Here is a 16,908-nt window from a genome sequence, read left to right as displayed (position 1 = left end):
AAAGTATTGCAACACCTTGATTTTTTAAAAATTGAAAAATCAGTCTCTTATTTTGGATGGAATATGATAAAATATTTGTAAAATAATATCGAAACGTAGTTAATGATAACATTGGCTTTAAAACGAACAAAAAATGTATGAAAAAAAAAGGTTTTATCGAACCAAAATTTTTATAACAAAATGAAGTGTTTTTTGTACAAAAAAATGCATTTTACAAGTTTTACTGTAGTCGAACTTTACAATGTCAGACATTTCAAAATTAATCTTTAGATGATTGTTCACATCATGGTTGGTCGATATACGCCAAATAATTAGTACTTTGTGCGCAGCTTCCATTCAAACGGATAACCGCATCTTAATGTCTTCTGATTCCTGCCATAAGTCGACTCATTTGTTGCTAAGCTAGTAGCAACCATTCTTGACACAAGGTATTGTTTATTTCATGACCTGTTTGAACTGGGGTGTCCTTTCGTGCACTTTACGCCCATCAGTGTCCCATATATGCTCGATATGGTTCGAATTCGGGCTACGAAAGGGCCAAGGAAGATAAACCGAATTCCATTGGAACAATGGATCTTCCTCCACAACGTTAATTTCCAACTTTGGCGAGCTCTGCACAATATTGGATACGGGCATCTGTGTGTCTGTTCGTAGGCAAAGGTCCCCGAAATGGTATTATCGCACGATAACCAGTAGCGATGAGCCGATCTTGAACAGTTCTTGCTTAAAGGCTCCTGTATGGTCATTATTCACTTTTTAGGATTGTATTTTTTGCAATGGGTTTCCTTCTGACCAACCTTCATTATGCTTAATTTTCCCTAGCAGATGTTATAGGGGATCTTCTTGACCTCGGAAGGTCTTTAACATCGTTTCTTGCCTGGATTTTATTCTCAAAACGACTTATAGTGAAATGGAGATGACCAACAATACATGCAATTATCACAGCGGCATACCTGCTTCCCTCATGCTGGATATCTGCCATCTTGCTGCAGTTATGAGTTGTGGATGACCAATTACAAGGTGTAAATAACATAAATTTATAAACTTGGTTATTTTAAGTGTTGAAAACAATGAGGATTAAAACATCTGTTTTAGTGTTTACGAGTACAGTAGCTGCATGTGCAGATAAGAACTGAAAGAGTCGATATTTATTGATTAAACTCAGGTGATATTTAAATAATGTTTAACTAGTTCTATTTCAAAAAATCATTTAATAAAAAAATAAAAAGTATTTTTTTAATTTGAATTTGAATTTGGTGTTGCAATACTTTTTTCCAGGTGTATACATGCCTTATGTAACAAAGTTTTTATTTGTCATATGTCCATTGTCCTTGACCTCATTTTCATTGTTCAGTGACTACTTGTAAAAAAAGTTAAGATTTTTGTCGAGCCTTCGACTTTTGTCGAAAAAGCGAGACTAAGCGATCCTACATTCCGTCGTCGTCGGCGTCGTCGTCGGCGGCGTCCACAAATATTCACTCTGTGGTTAAAGTTTTTGAAATTTTAATAACTTTCTTAAACTATACTGAATTTCTACTAAACTTGGACAGAAGCTTGTTTATGATCATAAGAAAGTATCCAGAAGTAAATTTTGTAAAAATAAAATTCCATTTTTTCCGTATTTTACTTATAAATGGACTTAGTTTTTCTGCGAGGAAACATTACATTCACTCTGTGGTTAAAGTTTTTAAAATTTTAATAACTTTCATAAACTATCCTTGATTTGTACCAAACTTGGACAGAAGCTTGTTTATGATCATAAGATAGTATCAAGAAGAAAATTTTGTAAAAATAAATTTCCACTTTTCCGTATTTTACTTATAAATGGACTTAGTTTTTTTTGCCAGAAACAAAACATTCACTCTGTGGTTTAAGTTTTTAAAATTTTTATAATGTTCTTAGACTATCCTGGATTTCTACCAAACTTAGACAAAAGCTTGTTTCTGATCATAAGATATTATTCAGAAGCTAAATTTGTAAAAAAAAAATTCACTTTTTCCGTATTTTACTTATAAATGGACTTAGTTTTTCTTCCAGTTAACATTACATACAGTCTGCAGTTAAAGTTTATAAAACATTTATTAGATTCATAAACTATCCTGAATTTTTTACCAAACTTGGAAGCTTCTTTCAATCAAAAGACAGTATCGAGAGGGAAATTTTTATTGATGTTTTTCCTCATTTTTGTTGAGTCTGCCATTAACAGCAGAAGTAGGCGAGACACTGGAACCCTTACAAATTTTTTTAATGTTAATAATTTCTCTCTTATTACTTGAAATAGGATAACTATATTTGATATATGAGTACCTTGCAAGGTCCTTATGCCTGTCAGGCAGTATTCACTTGACCTCAACCTCATTTCGTGAATCAGTGAACAAGGTTAAGTTTAAGTCAGGTCCATATTTCAGATACGTACTATAAGCAATTTTTCAACTATATTTGTTGAATGGAAGGATTGTAAGCTGTGCATGTGCAATTGGCTGGTGTTTTCTGACCTTGACCTCATTTTCATGGTTCATTGGTCAAAGTTTATTTTTGGAAAGATTAGAACTTGTTCTAAATCTTTACTTAGGCACCGGCCTCCCTAACAACAGGACAGGTTAGCTACTGTTACTAAATGTATTCACACTGAAATATAGTTCCCTATGGTTTATGTATGTGCACATAATACACATATTAAAACTGAAAAAAACTGGGTATATTATTGGAGCAGTTCATTCAAGAATGTATGTCATTAAGGTGTGTTGATGTGCAGGCTTTTTAAAAACATTTTGATTAGGTAACTGGGTATTGATTCAACTAGTATGATTGACAACTGTCATTATCACTAAACAATCAGAGACCAGGTGGACCTTGAACTACAATGCCCCACCTCCTAAACTGCCAATCAAATTGACCACATTACCTATTAACCTCAGTCTTACATAATTATACAGACCACTCAATATACATATAATTCTTAATACACAAGTATTTGACCTCATAATTGAATACACAAATGTGTATATTAGATGTTTGATATTTATAAGGATGATAGATTTATTTATTGCCAATTACTTTTGATCTACATTACATATAGTGATTCTGTAAATTATATCTGATAGATAAATAATTAATGGATTAACAAGATCTGAAGAAAAAAAAAATGAAATATGAATATAAATATGAATACATAAAAGGTATTCAAGTAAGGCCTATAATTTACTTGATAAATTTTCAATAATCATCTGTAATTAATCAACAAAATAAGTACACTTTTTTTTATCAGGAATTGGCTTGAAACAGTTTTAAAATTTTAAAACTTTTAATTATAACAAACCATTGTTTATTAGTTTATTTCCCATCAATCATTATGTCTATTTTAGTCATTTGAATTTTTATTAGAAGTGAATATATATTTTTGCAATCAAGAAAGAATCCACATTTCAATAAGACAAGTTTTTAAATTGGTTTACGTTGAAAAAGTACATTTTCAATGCCCTGTGTTGAAAAATACTTTAAAAATTGATCAAAAGGCAGTGCTCTTAAACTTTTAATCTTCAATGCCATATAACCTCTGTTTCAAATTACAAAATGCCCCAAAACAACAATTTTTTTTTGTTGACACTTTAAAGTTTTAAGCTGTTGGTCCAGATTTATGTCTTACAAGGATAGTTGGTAACATTTACTAGAAGAACTTTTGCATTTTTTTGTTTTTTTGAAACATGTTCAGAACCGGCAACATAATTTCGATAAGAGATAAACTGCAGTTTAAATAAAATTGTGCAAATTAAGAGACCAATATTATTTAATTTGAGCTCATTTTATCCCTATACTGGAAAAGCAAGTTTCCTTCTAAAGACCTGCTGTAAATGCAATTTTCAGCAATAGTGCTCTATAAATGTTCATTTTTCCCCACCATACCTTAATATGAAATAATTCAAACTACTCTTCTAATCTTTCCATGAGTGATTTCCATCACTTTGATTTTGGTTAAGTTTGTTTCTTCGAAACTATAAGCATGATAAGCAATAAGTCAACTATATTGAATGTATTGAATGACTGTAAGGTGTACATGTATTTCTCACTAGGTTTATATGAGCTTGACATGATTTTCTTGGATCATGTTAAGTTTATGTGATAATTGTAGTAAAGCTTTATATTTAAGACTATCAACATAATACAAAGGTTAGTAAAGGAGGAGAAACATTTCAGCGTGTGCACTCTTGTTTATGGTGTAAACTGATTCACATTATGTCATGTTGTGGCCTTTTATTGCTCACTATATGGTATTGTTTTTGCTCATTGTTGAAGACTGTAAGGTGACCATAAATTGCCTAAATTCATTTTTTTGGGACTTTAATGGATCACTAATAAGCATTCATACCACTTCTCCTTCGTTTATATGTATTAAGATTAAAGGCAAAACCCAAGAAAAAATATTCAAAATCATCAATTAGGGCCAGTTACTCTTTTAAAAAAAACCCAGCACTTTCTACGTTTGGCGAATCTCAAGCACCTTTTCAGGAATGTCCTACATCAAGAACACTCAAAAATGAAAAAGAAAATTTGAAAGCCAATGACTTGAGAAGTAATATGACCAGACGGGACATTAAATAGATACCAAATATCATCTAATCAAACAACAAAAACAAATCATAGAGCTCAACAAACTGTTTTGTTAGGCTTGTATGTTTTTTAATTTTAGTTTATTTATATGTTTTGGAGTTTTGTATGACGTCCATTTTCACTTAACTAGTACAAATTTTATTAAGAAGCCAGCTGAGGCCTACCTCTGGATGCAGGATTTTCTCCCCGTGTTGAAGACCCATTGGTGGCCATCAGCTGTTAAAGGCTCTTTAATCGCGTTGTTGTCTCTTTGACAAATTCCCCATTTCCATTCTCATTTCCACTGAAATAAAGAATGAACAATAAAATATCAGTTCTGCAAAAACACTGGTATGCAACTGTAAAATATCAATGTATTAAACAAGAGACATGTGCATACATATTAATTTCTCTGATTAAACACAACAGATATAATGCATGATGATAGATGCTTGCAGTTACTGGAAGCATGCTCAATCATGTATTTCTAAATTGCTTATTCAAAAAATAATATCTTTTTACACTTTTTACACTTGAATACTGACTGCCAACTCTGTTATCATTTTGTGCATTATTTAATATGAACACAAGATATTTAACAACAATTTATTTCTTGTCTACATAAAAAAACAATACAAATTTAAGTCAACATAATTATACAAACATGTTAGCAGTATTTATAACAACATTTAGACAAGTAGAATAACATCTGATTGCATATTATTATATATGATTGCAATATCATAATAAAGTTATCTGAAAGAAAAAAAAGTGGAGAAAAAGAATGACAGTTTTATGGGCTTAAAAAATAATGCTATAGAATCCAACAATAATGCCAATTTACAATATAATTTAAACATACTCATGCATATTGTTCCCTTGACTACAGATATCAACAATACACAAATATCATCCAGATACAAATGCTGTAAGAAAAAAGACAGTGCTAGTTTTATATGTCTTTTTGTGTTATGAGTAAGAATGGACACAGAGTCAAAACTAAATGAATAGTTTCACTGGATTGTTCTAATATTGAATCAACAACAGAATTTAAAAAATAAGTAAATATAAGAGGACTGACATTTGATATTCAGGATCCCCCAAGGAACAACCTTATGAAAAAATTGAAAAAAAAGTGAGTATCCTTAACGTGACGGTACCCAAATTGCACCTATTTTGACAGTTTTTTTAACTACGTTTTTTTATGATCAAGACAAACATTTCCATTTTGTGTTTATTTTGTAGCCGTATCCTTCTTTATTATATAGGTACGCCAATTTGATTTTCAATTCATATGGAATCATAGAAAAATTGGTCTGAACTTACCTCCAAACCATCAATGATTCTGTAATGAGGAGTACCCAAATTGCATCCATGCTTAAATTTGCATCGTCAAAAGTCGAATAACAGAGCTTTTGTTTATTTTTTTCAAATATTTTGAACAATTGGATATTTGTCCATGCTCACTCTTCTTTTTTTAAGAAATGGATACTTGAAACATATTGTATTTGCTAATTTTAAAAAGATGACGTTTTGATGACGTCGCATGGCGACGTTTCAGTACATTTTGCTTTTTCAGTAAACACTTCATTTGTTGATAAATACTGTAAACGTTTTATGTATATCTAAATATATTTACCTATGTTTAAAGACGTGCATACTATCGGATCATAAAAATACAACTTGTTTAGTCTCTAGGAAATCTTGTAAGACTTCCACTGCTATTTTTGCTAAATAGGTGCAATTTGGGTACTCGTTGCAATTTGGGTACCGTTACGTTATATACATAATCTATCTTCTGACATAATATTTTGGTAATCTTTGTAGTTTTCCTTAAATGTATTAAGTAGTTTGAAGGCTACAGCATATATATCAGATCAAATTCATAAGAACTAATACTGTTATCTAAAGAAATTTTAACAATCCAAAGGCTGTCATTATTATACCATGTGGGACCCTGGTGGCCGAGTCCATGTGAGTAAGTAGTCAAACTTATCTATCACTAGCCTGTCAACACTGAGGTTGTAAGTTTGAAGCCCACACCTGTCAGGGGGACTCGACTCCATTCTAAATTGATTAGAATTTTCTGCTTTTCCTTCCAAAGGTTGGTAGTTTTCTCGAAAATAAACAAAGAAATATTTCAACATGACTTTAAAATAACAGAATATATAAAACAAAATTGAAAAAAAATAATATTGCTTCATTGCCCAATCCGGAACTAAATAATTATTAAGGGAGTATGCAATGTACTTGTATACTAACAATCTAAAAAAAATAGATACATATATATATATATATATATCTTCTCTGCAATGTAAATTGCTTGGTCAGTAATCAAACACATGAAACAGCACACAAACAACACAAAAAATTACAAACATATATTCATGATTTTTTTTCCTTTTAAAAATATCAATCTTTTTTCAGAGTATTTAGTATCTTTCTACAAATTCTTTCATTATAATTCTTTCTGTTTATACTTTCACTCTGTTAATCTAAAAAGGTTAAAGTTTCTAAAGGCAATTAATTCTAGAAATTCAGAAATTTTGTCATATTACTTTGAAATTAATTAAATATCCTAAATTAAATAAGTCCTACAACACCTATAGTTATTGAATAATTCCTACGTTTGTTCAATGTATAAAAAAATATCACAATAAGAATTTATCATGCTGCCTTAATTTTGTCATTGTTTTCATCACTTTTTACATTTATTGAAAGACTAAGTAGAAAGTCAGCTATAACATCCTGCCATAGACATAGAACAATCCATCCTGGTGCATATTCAAGGGTAATCAGACCCATAAAGTTGTAATCGTAGTGACTGTAATCCCATGAACATGCATCAAACTGTCGTAGAACCAAGCCAAAAGATAACTCCCATGTATATAATACTAGGAGATAGATAGCTGTTCTCGTATACCATGGAATGCCATGCTTCAAGTATAAGTAAACATATAGACGTTCTACAACTAAGCTGCAACTACCATAAATGAAGAAGGAGTAAATGGTTGTGTAGCCTTTTAGTTGTGCATTGCCATGTGGTTCTAAAAATAGGTCAAACAAAGCTGTAAAGACAATCTCATCAAAAAGTCCATGTAGACCATAGAAAAAGAATCTAGCTACTGCAGGAAGTGGTTTCTGGGGTACCAAATCTGTTTTCGTCATTTCTGAAAGAGATCATATATAAACTTATAAAAAATGTACAAATACAAAAAAAATAGACTCAACTATATATGCACATGTACCCGGTATATGTATTGCTAAAATTCAGAATAATAAAATATTTATAAGTCATATTTTTAAGGAATGACTGTAATATTTTTCTGTCTATGAAGAAATAACATCATAAATGTGGTGCACATTGAATAACCTGCATAGCTGAGGTTATTTTGAATTTTGCATCATATTTTTTATGGTATTTTGAATAGACAGAAAAAATATTTCAGTCATTTCTTATAATTTAATTCTAAAGTCCATTTTAAACCGGAGTAAACTATGAAAAAACGTTGATGACGTTATGGTCACATGAAAAAATAATGTCTATGAGCTGATAAACAAAACAACGTCAGCCAATCAGAAAATGTGTTACATCCAAAATTAAATTATTCAATAATGGTTGATACATTCAAGAGGAGTTTGTAACAGTTTATGGTGAAGAAAAAAGACTTTTAGTGAATAGAATGCCATTGTTCCATTATTATTAGTTTTCATAATGATGTAAGAAAAAACAGTAAGGCAACAGCTGGGAGAACATGTTTTCAAGAAATGTTTTACTGCAATCTCAAACATGGTAACACATTCTTTTTATGTATTCATTTCACAATGTTCAATAAACAATAAAGCCAGCTAATATAAAAAAATATGGAAAAATAAACTTGTGAAATTGCTGTATAAAGGATGAAATTTTCACAATTTTTGGTATGTAACATAAAATACAATGAGTTCTGAAATTAGACAATACTGCAGACATGTAATTCTATTTTTCTGAATGATTATTCTATTACAAAAAATGCCTATACTATAGTCTGATTCAAGCTCTGCTTTCCATCCAAAACTCATGATTATTTTTTATTTGTACAAGCATTTGTTCCCAAATTCATGAAATTGATATAAACAAATTACATGTACATGCTTAGTAATTCGAAAGGTCAAACAAATGGAAGTTTTTAACGACCTTGACTGGTTATTCAAAAGGTGAAAAGTCCTGTTAGTAATTAAGTAATTACAATAACATCCAAACTAAGCTTTTATTCTATTTTTCTTTTACAAATATTTCTATATTCATAACAATCAGACATTTGTTTGAATTAAAACATATTCTGAATCTGACAGTAAAATATAAATGTGAAATTACAATATTTTTGTTAATAAGTTTCAATGGGAGAAAATCTAAAATCTTAGATCTTCTTAAATTTTGATATTATCTCCCTTTATTACTTAACAAGAATATATTCAACCTTACAGATTATTTTACATATTCAAGGGGGGACTGCAGGAAGATTTTTCTGTGGTTTGTCCATTTATTGTGATGTATGCCTATTTTCTTCTTTTTTTTACTTTTGTACACAACAGTTTCCTGCATTTTGTGTTGCATAATATTTTTGCATCCTATCTTATGCAAGTTTATTTATTTTCAGCTATGAACAAGCAAGGATATCTATTTTCAAAATCATAGCATTATCTAATGCATATACATTGTATTTGTCTATATCTTGGATTTTTTCAGGTATAACTTTCTTTATAAAAATACATTCCTTTACGGCTACATGTTTTATATATATAACGGTCTTTCTATATTTAAATGAGATGAGGTATTACCCATTGAATTCCTTTCTGCATGGACAATTTTGGCAGTCAGTATATAAGGAAGCTTTGAGGTGTGTTTGACCAATGCGACGCTCATTACAAGATAGTAAGGACTAGGTTAGTTTGGTATACTATTCCCAACCCTCCCACCCTTGTTATATGTTACCTTATCGTTTCTATTTGACTTGTGTATTGTAAATATTGATTCATTGATGTATGACTATTGTATATATTTATGTTGAACATGTTGAATTAAAAGGCGATCTTGTAGCGAACGCACAACCCTATACTGTGTTTGGTATTTCTTCTACGATATATAGTTAAGACAAAATTTATTTTCGGAGGAGTGAAACGAGGGAGTAAATAATGGATATTCAAAAAACATTATCTGAATATTAAAGATTTCATTCCATTATTAAAATTATTTTTAATATTAAACTGAGGTCATATATTAATTGCTTTATTGAAGGCACAGTCATGTTTACAGTAGAAAAATCAAAATAAAGATACTATGGAGATTTGCATTGAGATGGGAGATAACTCTGCAAAAAAAAGGCAGAAATATCAATACAAATTGATACAAATTATAACTTTTCCTCTTCTATTCAACAGAATGTATTGATTCTTGATAGTTTAGCCGTCTTTAGAGTATTACAAACAACTCTAAAGGGTTTTCATATCTTTTATCAAGCTACAACCTAGATAACATAATTCATTAGTTGACCATTTATTAGATTTTTCAACATGTCAAGGAAAAGAATCTCAAATTTAATAAAAATAATTAAGCATTTATTCTTCTTTTTGTGGTTTTAAGTATCTTGAAACAAGGTTATTGCTGAACAAATATAATTTATAGATATAAACAATACCAAATATTCACATTATTTTTTCAAAATGGTCACAAAGCCATAAATTTGTAATTTCTTTAATGAAAATGTGCCTAAAAAAATTAAAATACTCATAACACATTTCATGAGCAGAAGATTATATAATACGAACTCATAACCTCATCAAAGTATATACTTTACATGAATTTTAAGAAAATCTACCAAAAATTGACCCAAAAAAAGACTAATTTTTGCAGAGTAATCTCCCTTTCCACTGTTCATTTTCATAGGAAATAAAAAATGCTGATTTTGAGTTTTCCTCAAGTTAGATTTTATGGTACTTTTTTCTGTGTATATATGGGGCTAACTGCTATAGATTAGAACTAACACATTTTCTGTTGCAATTAGTTTGAGGTTAAAACTTAGTTTGACTGGACTATTTTTTTTTCATTAGTTCTTTTCAATGAGTAAATGAATTCTTTATTAGCAAAGCAGTAGTAACATGCTACAGCAACACAAACAAATTTATATTGTGACTCACAATAAACAGTAGAAAACTTATCTAAACATACAACTTCCAGCAAATTTGTTACACCTGATCACTATGACTAATTAAAAAGTATTATGACAGATATAGTACTTAGCAATGAAAATAATATCTGTTCCATTCCATATTCTTATTAACATTTCACTCTATCTACAGCAGAGAAAACTTTTGAAAGTGAGATTGATAACCCTTAATATTCTTTTATTTTCTGCCAGTACTTTCTAGATATATGCATTATTGTGACTGGGGATAGTGTGAGCTTAATAGTTATCAAAAGTACCAGGATTATAATTTTATACGCCAGACGCGCGTTTCGTCTACATAAGACTCATCAGTGACGCTCAGATCAAAATAGTTAAACAGCCAAACAAATACAAAGTTGAAGAGCATTGAGGACCCAAATTCCAAAAGGTTGTGCCAAATACGGCTAAGGTAATCTACTCCTGGGGTAAGAAAATCCTTAGTTTTTCGAAAAAAATCTAAACTATTTCAAAACTTTTGATTTCCGTGTAACTTCTTTTACAAAATAAATGAATGCTTAATTACAAAACAAAAATAAACTGACCAATAAGATGACTTTAATTAAGTGTTGTACCTCTTTTATCAGATTTCTAAATCTATGAAATATTACCAAACCCATCTGATCATTTACCATGCTTATAAAAGTTATATAATGTTTAAACAGACAAAAATTTGGACAGGATAAATACTTTTTCATTTGAGTTATTTGTTTGCATGTGTTCCAGAGCACTGAGCATATGAGTATTTGGACCATATATGTAAGTTCATGACCATATGTGTGCATACTCATATGGTTTGACCAAACGCATAAGGTCCAGGTTTTTATAAAGACATGTACACAAACATGTAACTTGATGAATGTTGATACGGTGTCCCATCAACATTTAGATAATTGATACATATATATACAATAATTCCTGATGATTTAACGTTTAAAGACAGCTTAATAAAGAATTAAAAATAAACGTATCTTAAAACACAACTGTCTCTTTATTATTTTTTAAATTTATTTTGGTGTTTAAATTTGTTTTTATTGTTAAAATTCCTTTAATATTACAAAATCCTTTTTTTATACGACCGCAAAAATTAAAAAAATTTTGGTCGTATTATGGTATCACATTGTCGTCAGCGTCATCAGCTTCGTCCGAAGACAGATGGTTTCCGGATAATAACTTTAGTATTAGTAAATAGAAATCAATAAAATTTTGACACAATGTTTGTAACCACTAAAGGAACGTTGGGATTGATTTTGGGGGTTATGGTCCCAATGGTTTAGAAATTAGGGGCCCAAACGGGCCCAAAACAAGCATTTATCTATTTTCAGGACAATCAGTTGTGTATTATTATTTCAATGGCTCTGATATTGTACCACAATGTTCATACTATAAAGTAGACGGTTGGGATTTTTTAAAGGGTTATGGGGCAAACAGTCTAGGTATTAAGGATATACTTAGGTGAGGTTTTGGAATTTGTGTCAAATGTTCGACCTCCTTGGTGTTTTCCCCTACAATACCAGGTAAAATATTTTGCCCCATAACACCCATTTATTTTTTCATATAAGACTTAATAGCTCATGAAAAGTCATTTACCAAAATTTAAGAAGATTTTTGATTTTCTTTGTTTTGTTTTGAAATCCTAATAATACCAATGCAAATATAAGGTAAAAGTCCGAGTCAGCCTTTTCCCGCCATATTTTAAATCTCAAAAATCTCAAAAAGGAGGTCAATGACCTATCAATATTTTTAGCTTATTTTTATCCTTAGCCAATGCTCTACTGGCTTAAAGTATCAATTTTAATTTATTAATTTTCACCTAACCTCACCTAAGTACATCAGGGCCAAAAAGGGGCCAAAAACAAGCATTTTTGTAGTTTCGGGACAATAACTAATGTATAACTGTATGGATTTCTTAGACATTGTACCACAAGGTTCCAAATAACAAAAGGAAGGCTTTGATTCAGTTTGGGGTTAATATCCCTGAACATTTAGGAATAAGGGGCCAAAAAAGGGCCAAAAAGAAGCATTTTTGTAGTTTACAGGCAATAACTTGGGTTTAAGTGTATAGATCTCACTGAAATTATACTACAAGGTTTCTTACTACCACGGAAAGGCTGGAATTGAGTTTTGGGGTTCTTTCTCTAAGGGGGGAGGGGGGCGGATCAATAAGCGAGGGGTAAAAAAGGGGCTCAAATAAGCAGTTTTGTAGTTTCAGTCAATAACTTGTGTTTAAGTGTATAAATCTCCCTGAAATTATACCACAAGTTTCCATACTACAAAGAGATGGTTATGGGGGGTTATGGCTCAAATCATTAGCAATTAGGGGCAAAATAGGGGGGAAAACAAGGGCTTTTCTGGTTAAAGGACAATTTAGACAATATAAAAGCAGTTTAAGGGAGGTAATTCAATTAAAATTTAAAGAATACTGTTATATATATGTTTGAATACTTGATTACCTCCCTTACACTGCTTGTTTTCAAAAGTTTCAAGAAGAAATCTTCAATTGCACAGTATTGTGCAATAGATTTGTTAGATCTTTGACCACATTTATTTTGTGACAAAAACCTATATTTTGTCAAAAATTTGTTCTCAATCCAAAATCAGACAGTAACAAGCTTGAATATTGTGACCGAATTTGCCCCAACTGTTCAGGGTTTCGACCACTGCGGTCGTATAAAGCTGCACCCTGCGGAGCACCTGGTTAGTTATTTAATGTGATCTTGCTCCTACAATGTAAAATGGTACATGTATATATGATATTACATGTACAATAACAGCAAGATTGTATCAATGGAAGCAAGACCACATTCATTTTACATAATTAAAAAGAAACTTGAAGAGATTTTGTCTCTGAAATATAATATTACGTTAAACATTTAGTTTGACAAAAAAGATTTAACGAAATTAAGAGAAACTGAAAAAAATTTTGTTTCTGAAATAATATATTTCAATTAAACATTTAGTCACAAAAAAGATTGAAAAAAATGTCTATGGCCCAAACATCTGTGATTCCACTTACAGGCAAAAACATTGACAGGATAAAAGGACATACAAATTGACTAGATTGTCTGAAGGCTAGACAACTAACAGATACATGTACACCAGAATAAGGCCATACCAATTTGATTAATAGTTCTTTGGACAAAAGCTCCAAAACATTTGGGACGAGCAAGCAAAATTTTTTGATTGTATATATTTCTTGAAAATGAGTTTTGTTGAGGTGGGTGCTCTACAAGTGGAGCGAGCGGCATATTTTTTTTTAAATTGTGTAATTTAGAAATTTTTGCACATGTTAAAACTTGGCAATTTCAAAGAAAAAGGAGGAGAAACATGCTCTTATATTTGTTTAGGGGCCAGCTGAAGGATGCCTCCGGGTGCGGGAATTTCTCGCTACATTGAAGACCTGTTGGTGACCTTCTGCTGTCGTTTTTTTCTATGGTCGGGTTGTTGTCTCTTTGGCATATTCCCCATTTCCATTCTCAATTTTATCTTATGCATATAATTTGATGTATTTGTGCATGTTGTTCAGTCCATACCATACCCAACTTTCTGGTTCGCTTTGGTTTAGTATAATTTTAATTATTTTCGTCAAATAAGCTTTAACTGCGTGAACTTTCATCTCAATTCACACATGTATATATATTAAGGAAGCATAGCGGATGAAGTTTAGCAAGAGGAATTATGTTAGTTAGGTAAATATATTGTATGGAATACAATTAAAATATGTGTATATATTTTTTTTAAAATGCCCTTGAAAAATATTAAATATCTTTGATACAGTTGTTTTCATTATATGGTAGTGATTGTTTATTGGCTGCTTGGCATCTATTTGGAACTATTTATCCGTAAAAGGATCAACATAATGAGTGAGGTGAATAATTCAACAACATCCTGAGTTATATTGCTATGCATGTAGATCTCAGTGTAATGGAACATTCCCTTAAAGTACATTAAGTCCTTTAACCACATTCACATGCATTATTCTGATTTGGCAAAATATATTTTCCTTTTGCGCCTGAAACCTGCATTGTATTTCAAACTGGAAGTGGTTGCAAGATGCAACAATAATACATCCCTAATTATTATTTGCAGGTCAATCCCAATACCACCACTTTGGTCTCAAATGTTGGAACTCTTAAATTTCCATTACAAAAGAGTTCTGAGTGCATGTCAATAGACTAACAATGGGAATCTGGGTTTTCATCAAAATAAGATTTATCTTTTTTTTTTTAAAGCATGTGAATTTGATATCAATTTTATCCAAGACAGATAGATCTATCTATGTCTGTTGTAGTCTCACTCTGAGATAACTCTGATGTCCAACGGCTGTTTTGCCAGACAAGCTGGGGCCGTTGGACAACAACACCATATCTTGTCTGGCAAAACAGCCCTTGTATGTCAGATTAATCTCGGACTTTGTCTGTTGAAACAATGATCAAGATGACAATGGTTCTAACGAGTACTGGTGTGATCGTGGTCGTCTAACGAAAGATTTTTTATTTTGTCTCCTATAACAGGTCTTCATAAGTAAAACGAAATCCATTTTAAATCACTGTGTGTTTAAGAGGCTGTCCAAGTAAATATCAGGCAAATCCTATGATATGGATGGCACAACATAATTTTTTTCCCACTGAATTTTTGGTTCCAATGCAATGTTTATATCATACAAAGGATATATATGTCAAAGTTTTTTTTTGAAATAGATGAAAAAATTTTGAAAACAAAATATGTCATGTGCCATCTACTGCCTGGTTTTTCCATGGACACCCTCTTAATAACTACTTGTCCTATGCAATGATCTGACACAACTTCATGTTGGCATCCCAATTTTTTATCTTTTATTAACAAATCGATTTATCACACATGCGTTTGAATCGTTCTGAGCAATATATGCACAAGAAAAACATCTATGAGACCCCCCCCCCCCTTTTTGTTGGAAAAATTGATTAATTATTTAGGGAATTATTGAAGCATGACTGGAGCTTGGCCTCTCTAAGGCAGTCAGTGGGGCCCCCTCTTATGAACATTTCTGGATCAATCACTGTATTTCACAATTGATGATATGATATTGAATGTGCAAGTGCAGACAATATATGATAGATCTGAAATGTATAATTTGACATTGTTTTCTGTCAGTTTCATTTAAATGGAGATAGCAATATTATATGTTAAGCTCTGACAGCACAAGGACGTATAACTAACATAAACTTGGATGTGGGCAGCATAAGTCCAAATAATTATGACATCATGGACGTCTTGAAAGGCTTTTTATTTTATTTTTTCCTGTCAGGCAACGTACAATGTAGGCACTCAGCAATCCTCATAAGAATCCGCTACTCTCCTTTTATCTAAGATGAGGGTACAGATTCGGCCGAGTTGTGGAATGGCTACATGTATGTAGGAAGGCGTCACAAAAAAGAAAGAAATGATCAAATAGACTTTCAAGACGTCTTAATTACCGGTATTTGAAATACAATTAACAATAGTCCTAATAATTTTTACATCTTGAAAGGTTAATATGATGTTTTGCTTTGATGCTTTAAAACGCTGTAACTTTAAGACAGTGACCAAAGAAAAATGTATAATCGCCTTTCAATAAATCATAATTATTTGGATAACCGTAGCATCACCTTGTGATTACAGGGTAGAAAAAAATAACAATCATGCAATTAAAATCAAATGGCTGAATTTTCTCTTTTTTCCAAAAAAAAAAGGCCTGCATAGAAATTATGGTAGTGATTGTTTATTGGCTGCTTGGCATCTATTTGGAACTATTTATCCGTAAAAGGATCAACATAATGAATGAGGTGAATAATTCAACAACATCCTGAGTTATATTGCTATGCATGTAGATCTCAGTGTAATGGAACATTCCCTTGAAGTACATTAAGTCCTTTAACCACATTCACATGCATTCTCATATCTTGTACTGAAAAGGGGGGTCCATGTGTCATGTCCAGAATATTATTTTGTTGATCAAATATGTGTACCTGCTTAGAATCTCTTTATCTAGCTGTTTTTGAATATTTATGATTTAATGTCAGTCCAGTGTCCAGGTACTAGGACAGGAAAGGTCAACACTTGGCCGGTATGCACCGGTGGCAGCTGTTTTTATTTCACT

The 16,908-nt window shown here is 31.3% G+C and overlaps 1 protein-coding gene across 1 annotated transcript; it reads right to left on the bottom strand.

Annotated features, from left to right (window-relative positions):
- Positions 1 to 5,179: 5,179 nt before the first annotated feature.
- Positions 5,180 to 16,903, bottom strand: LOC139515445 (transmembrane protein 229A-like). Its single transcript, XM_071305017.1, has 3 exons — positions 16,778 to 16,903; positions 6,365 to 7,757; positions 5,180 to 5,731 (listed from the first exon to the last, which is right to left on the bottom strand). The coding sequence occupies exon 2, from the start codon at positions 7,753 to 7,755 to the stop codon at positions 7,255 to 7,257; it is 501 nt and encodes a 166-aa protein (XP_071161118.1). The 5' UTR covers positions 7,756 to 7,757; positions 16,778 to 16,903; the 3' UTR covers positions 5,180 to 5,731; positions 6,365 to 7,254.
- Between the last annotated feature and the right edge of the window lie 5 nt (positions 16,904 to 16,908).

Source organism: Mytilus edulis, chromosome 1 (genome assembly GCF_963676685.1).
Source record: "Mytilus edulis chromosome 1, xbMytEdul2.2, whole genome shotgun sequence".
NCBI lineage: Eukaryota > Metazoa > Mollusca > Bivalvia > Mytilida > Mytilidae > Mytilus > Mytilus edulis.
Note: the sequence above shows the minus strand (reverse complement) of the source record. Positions and strands in the feature narration are given on the sequence as shown.

What these genes read in the sequence shown, in the direction of transcription:
- LOC139515445 (XM_071305017.1), bottom strand. Translation starts at nt 7,755, where the DNA reads ATGACGAAAACAGATTTGGTACCCCAGAAACCACTTCCTGCAGTAGCT.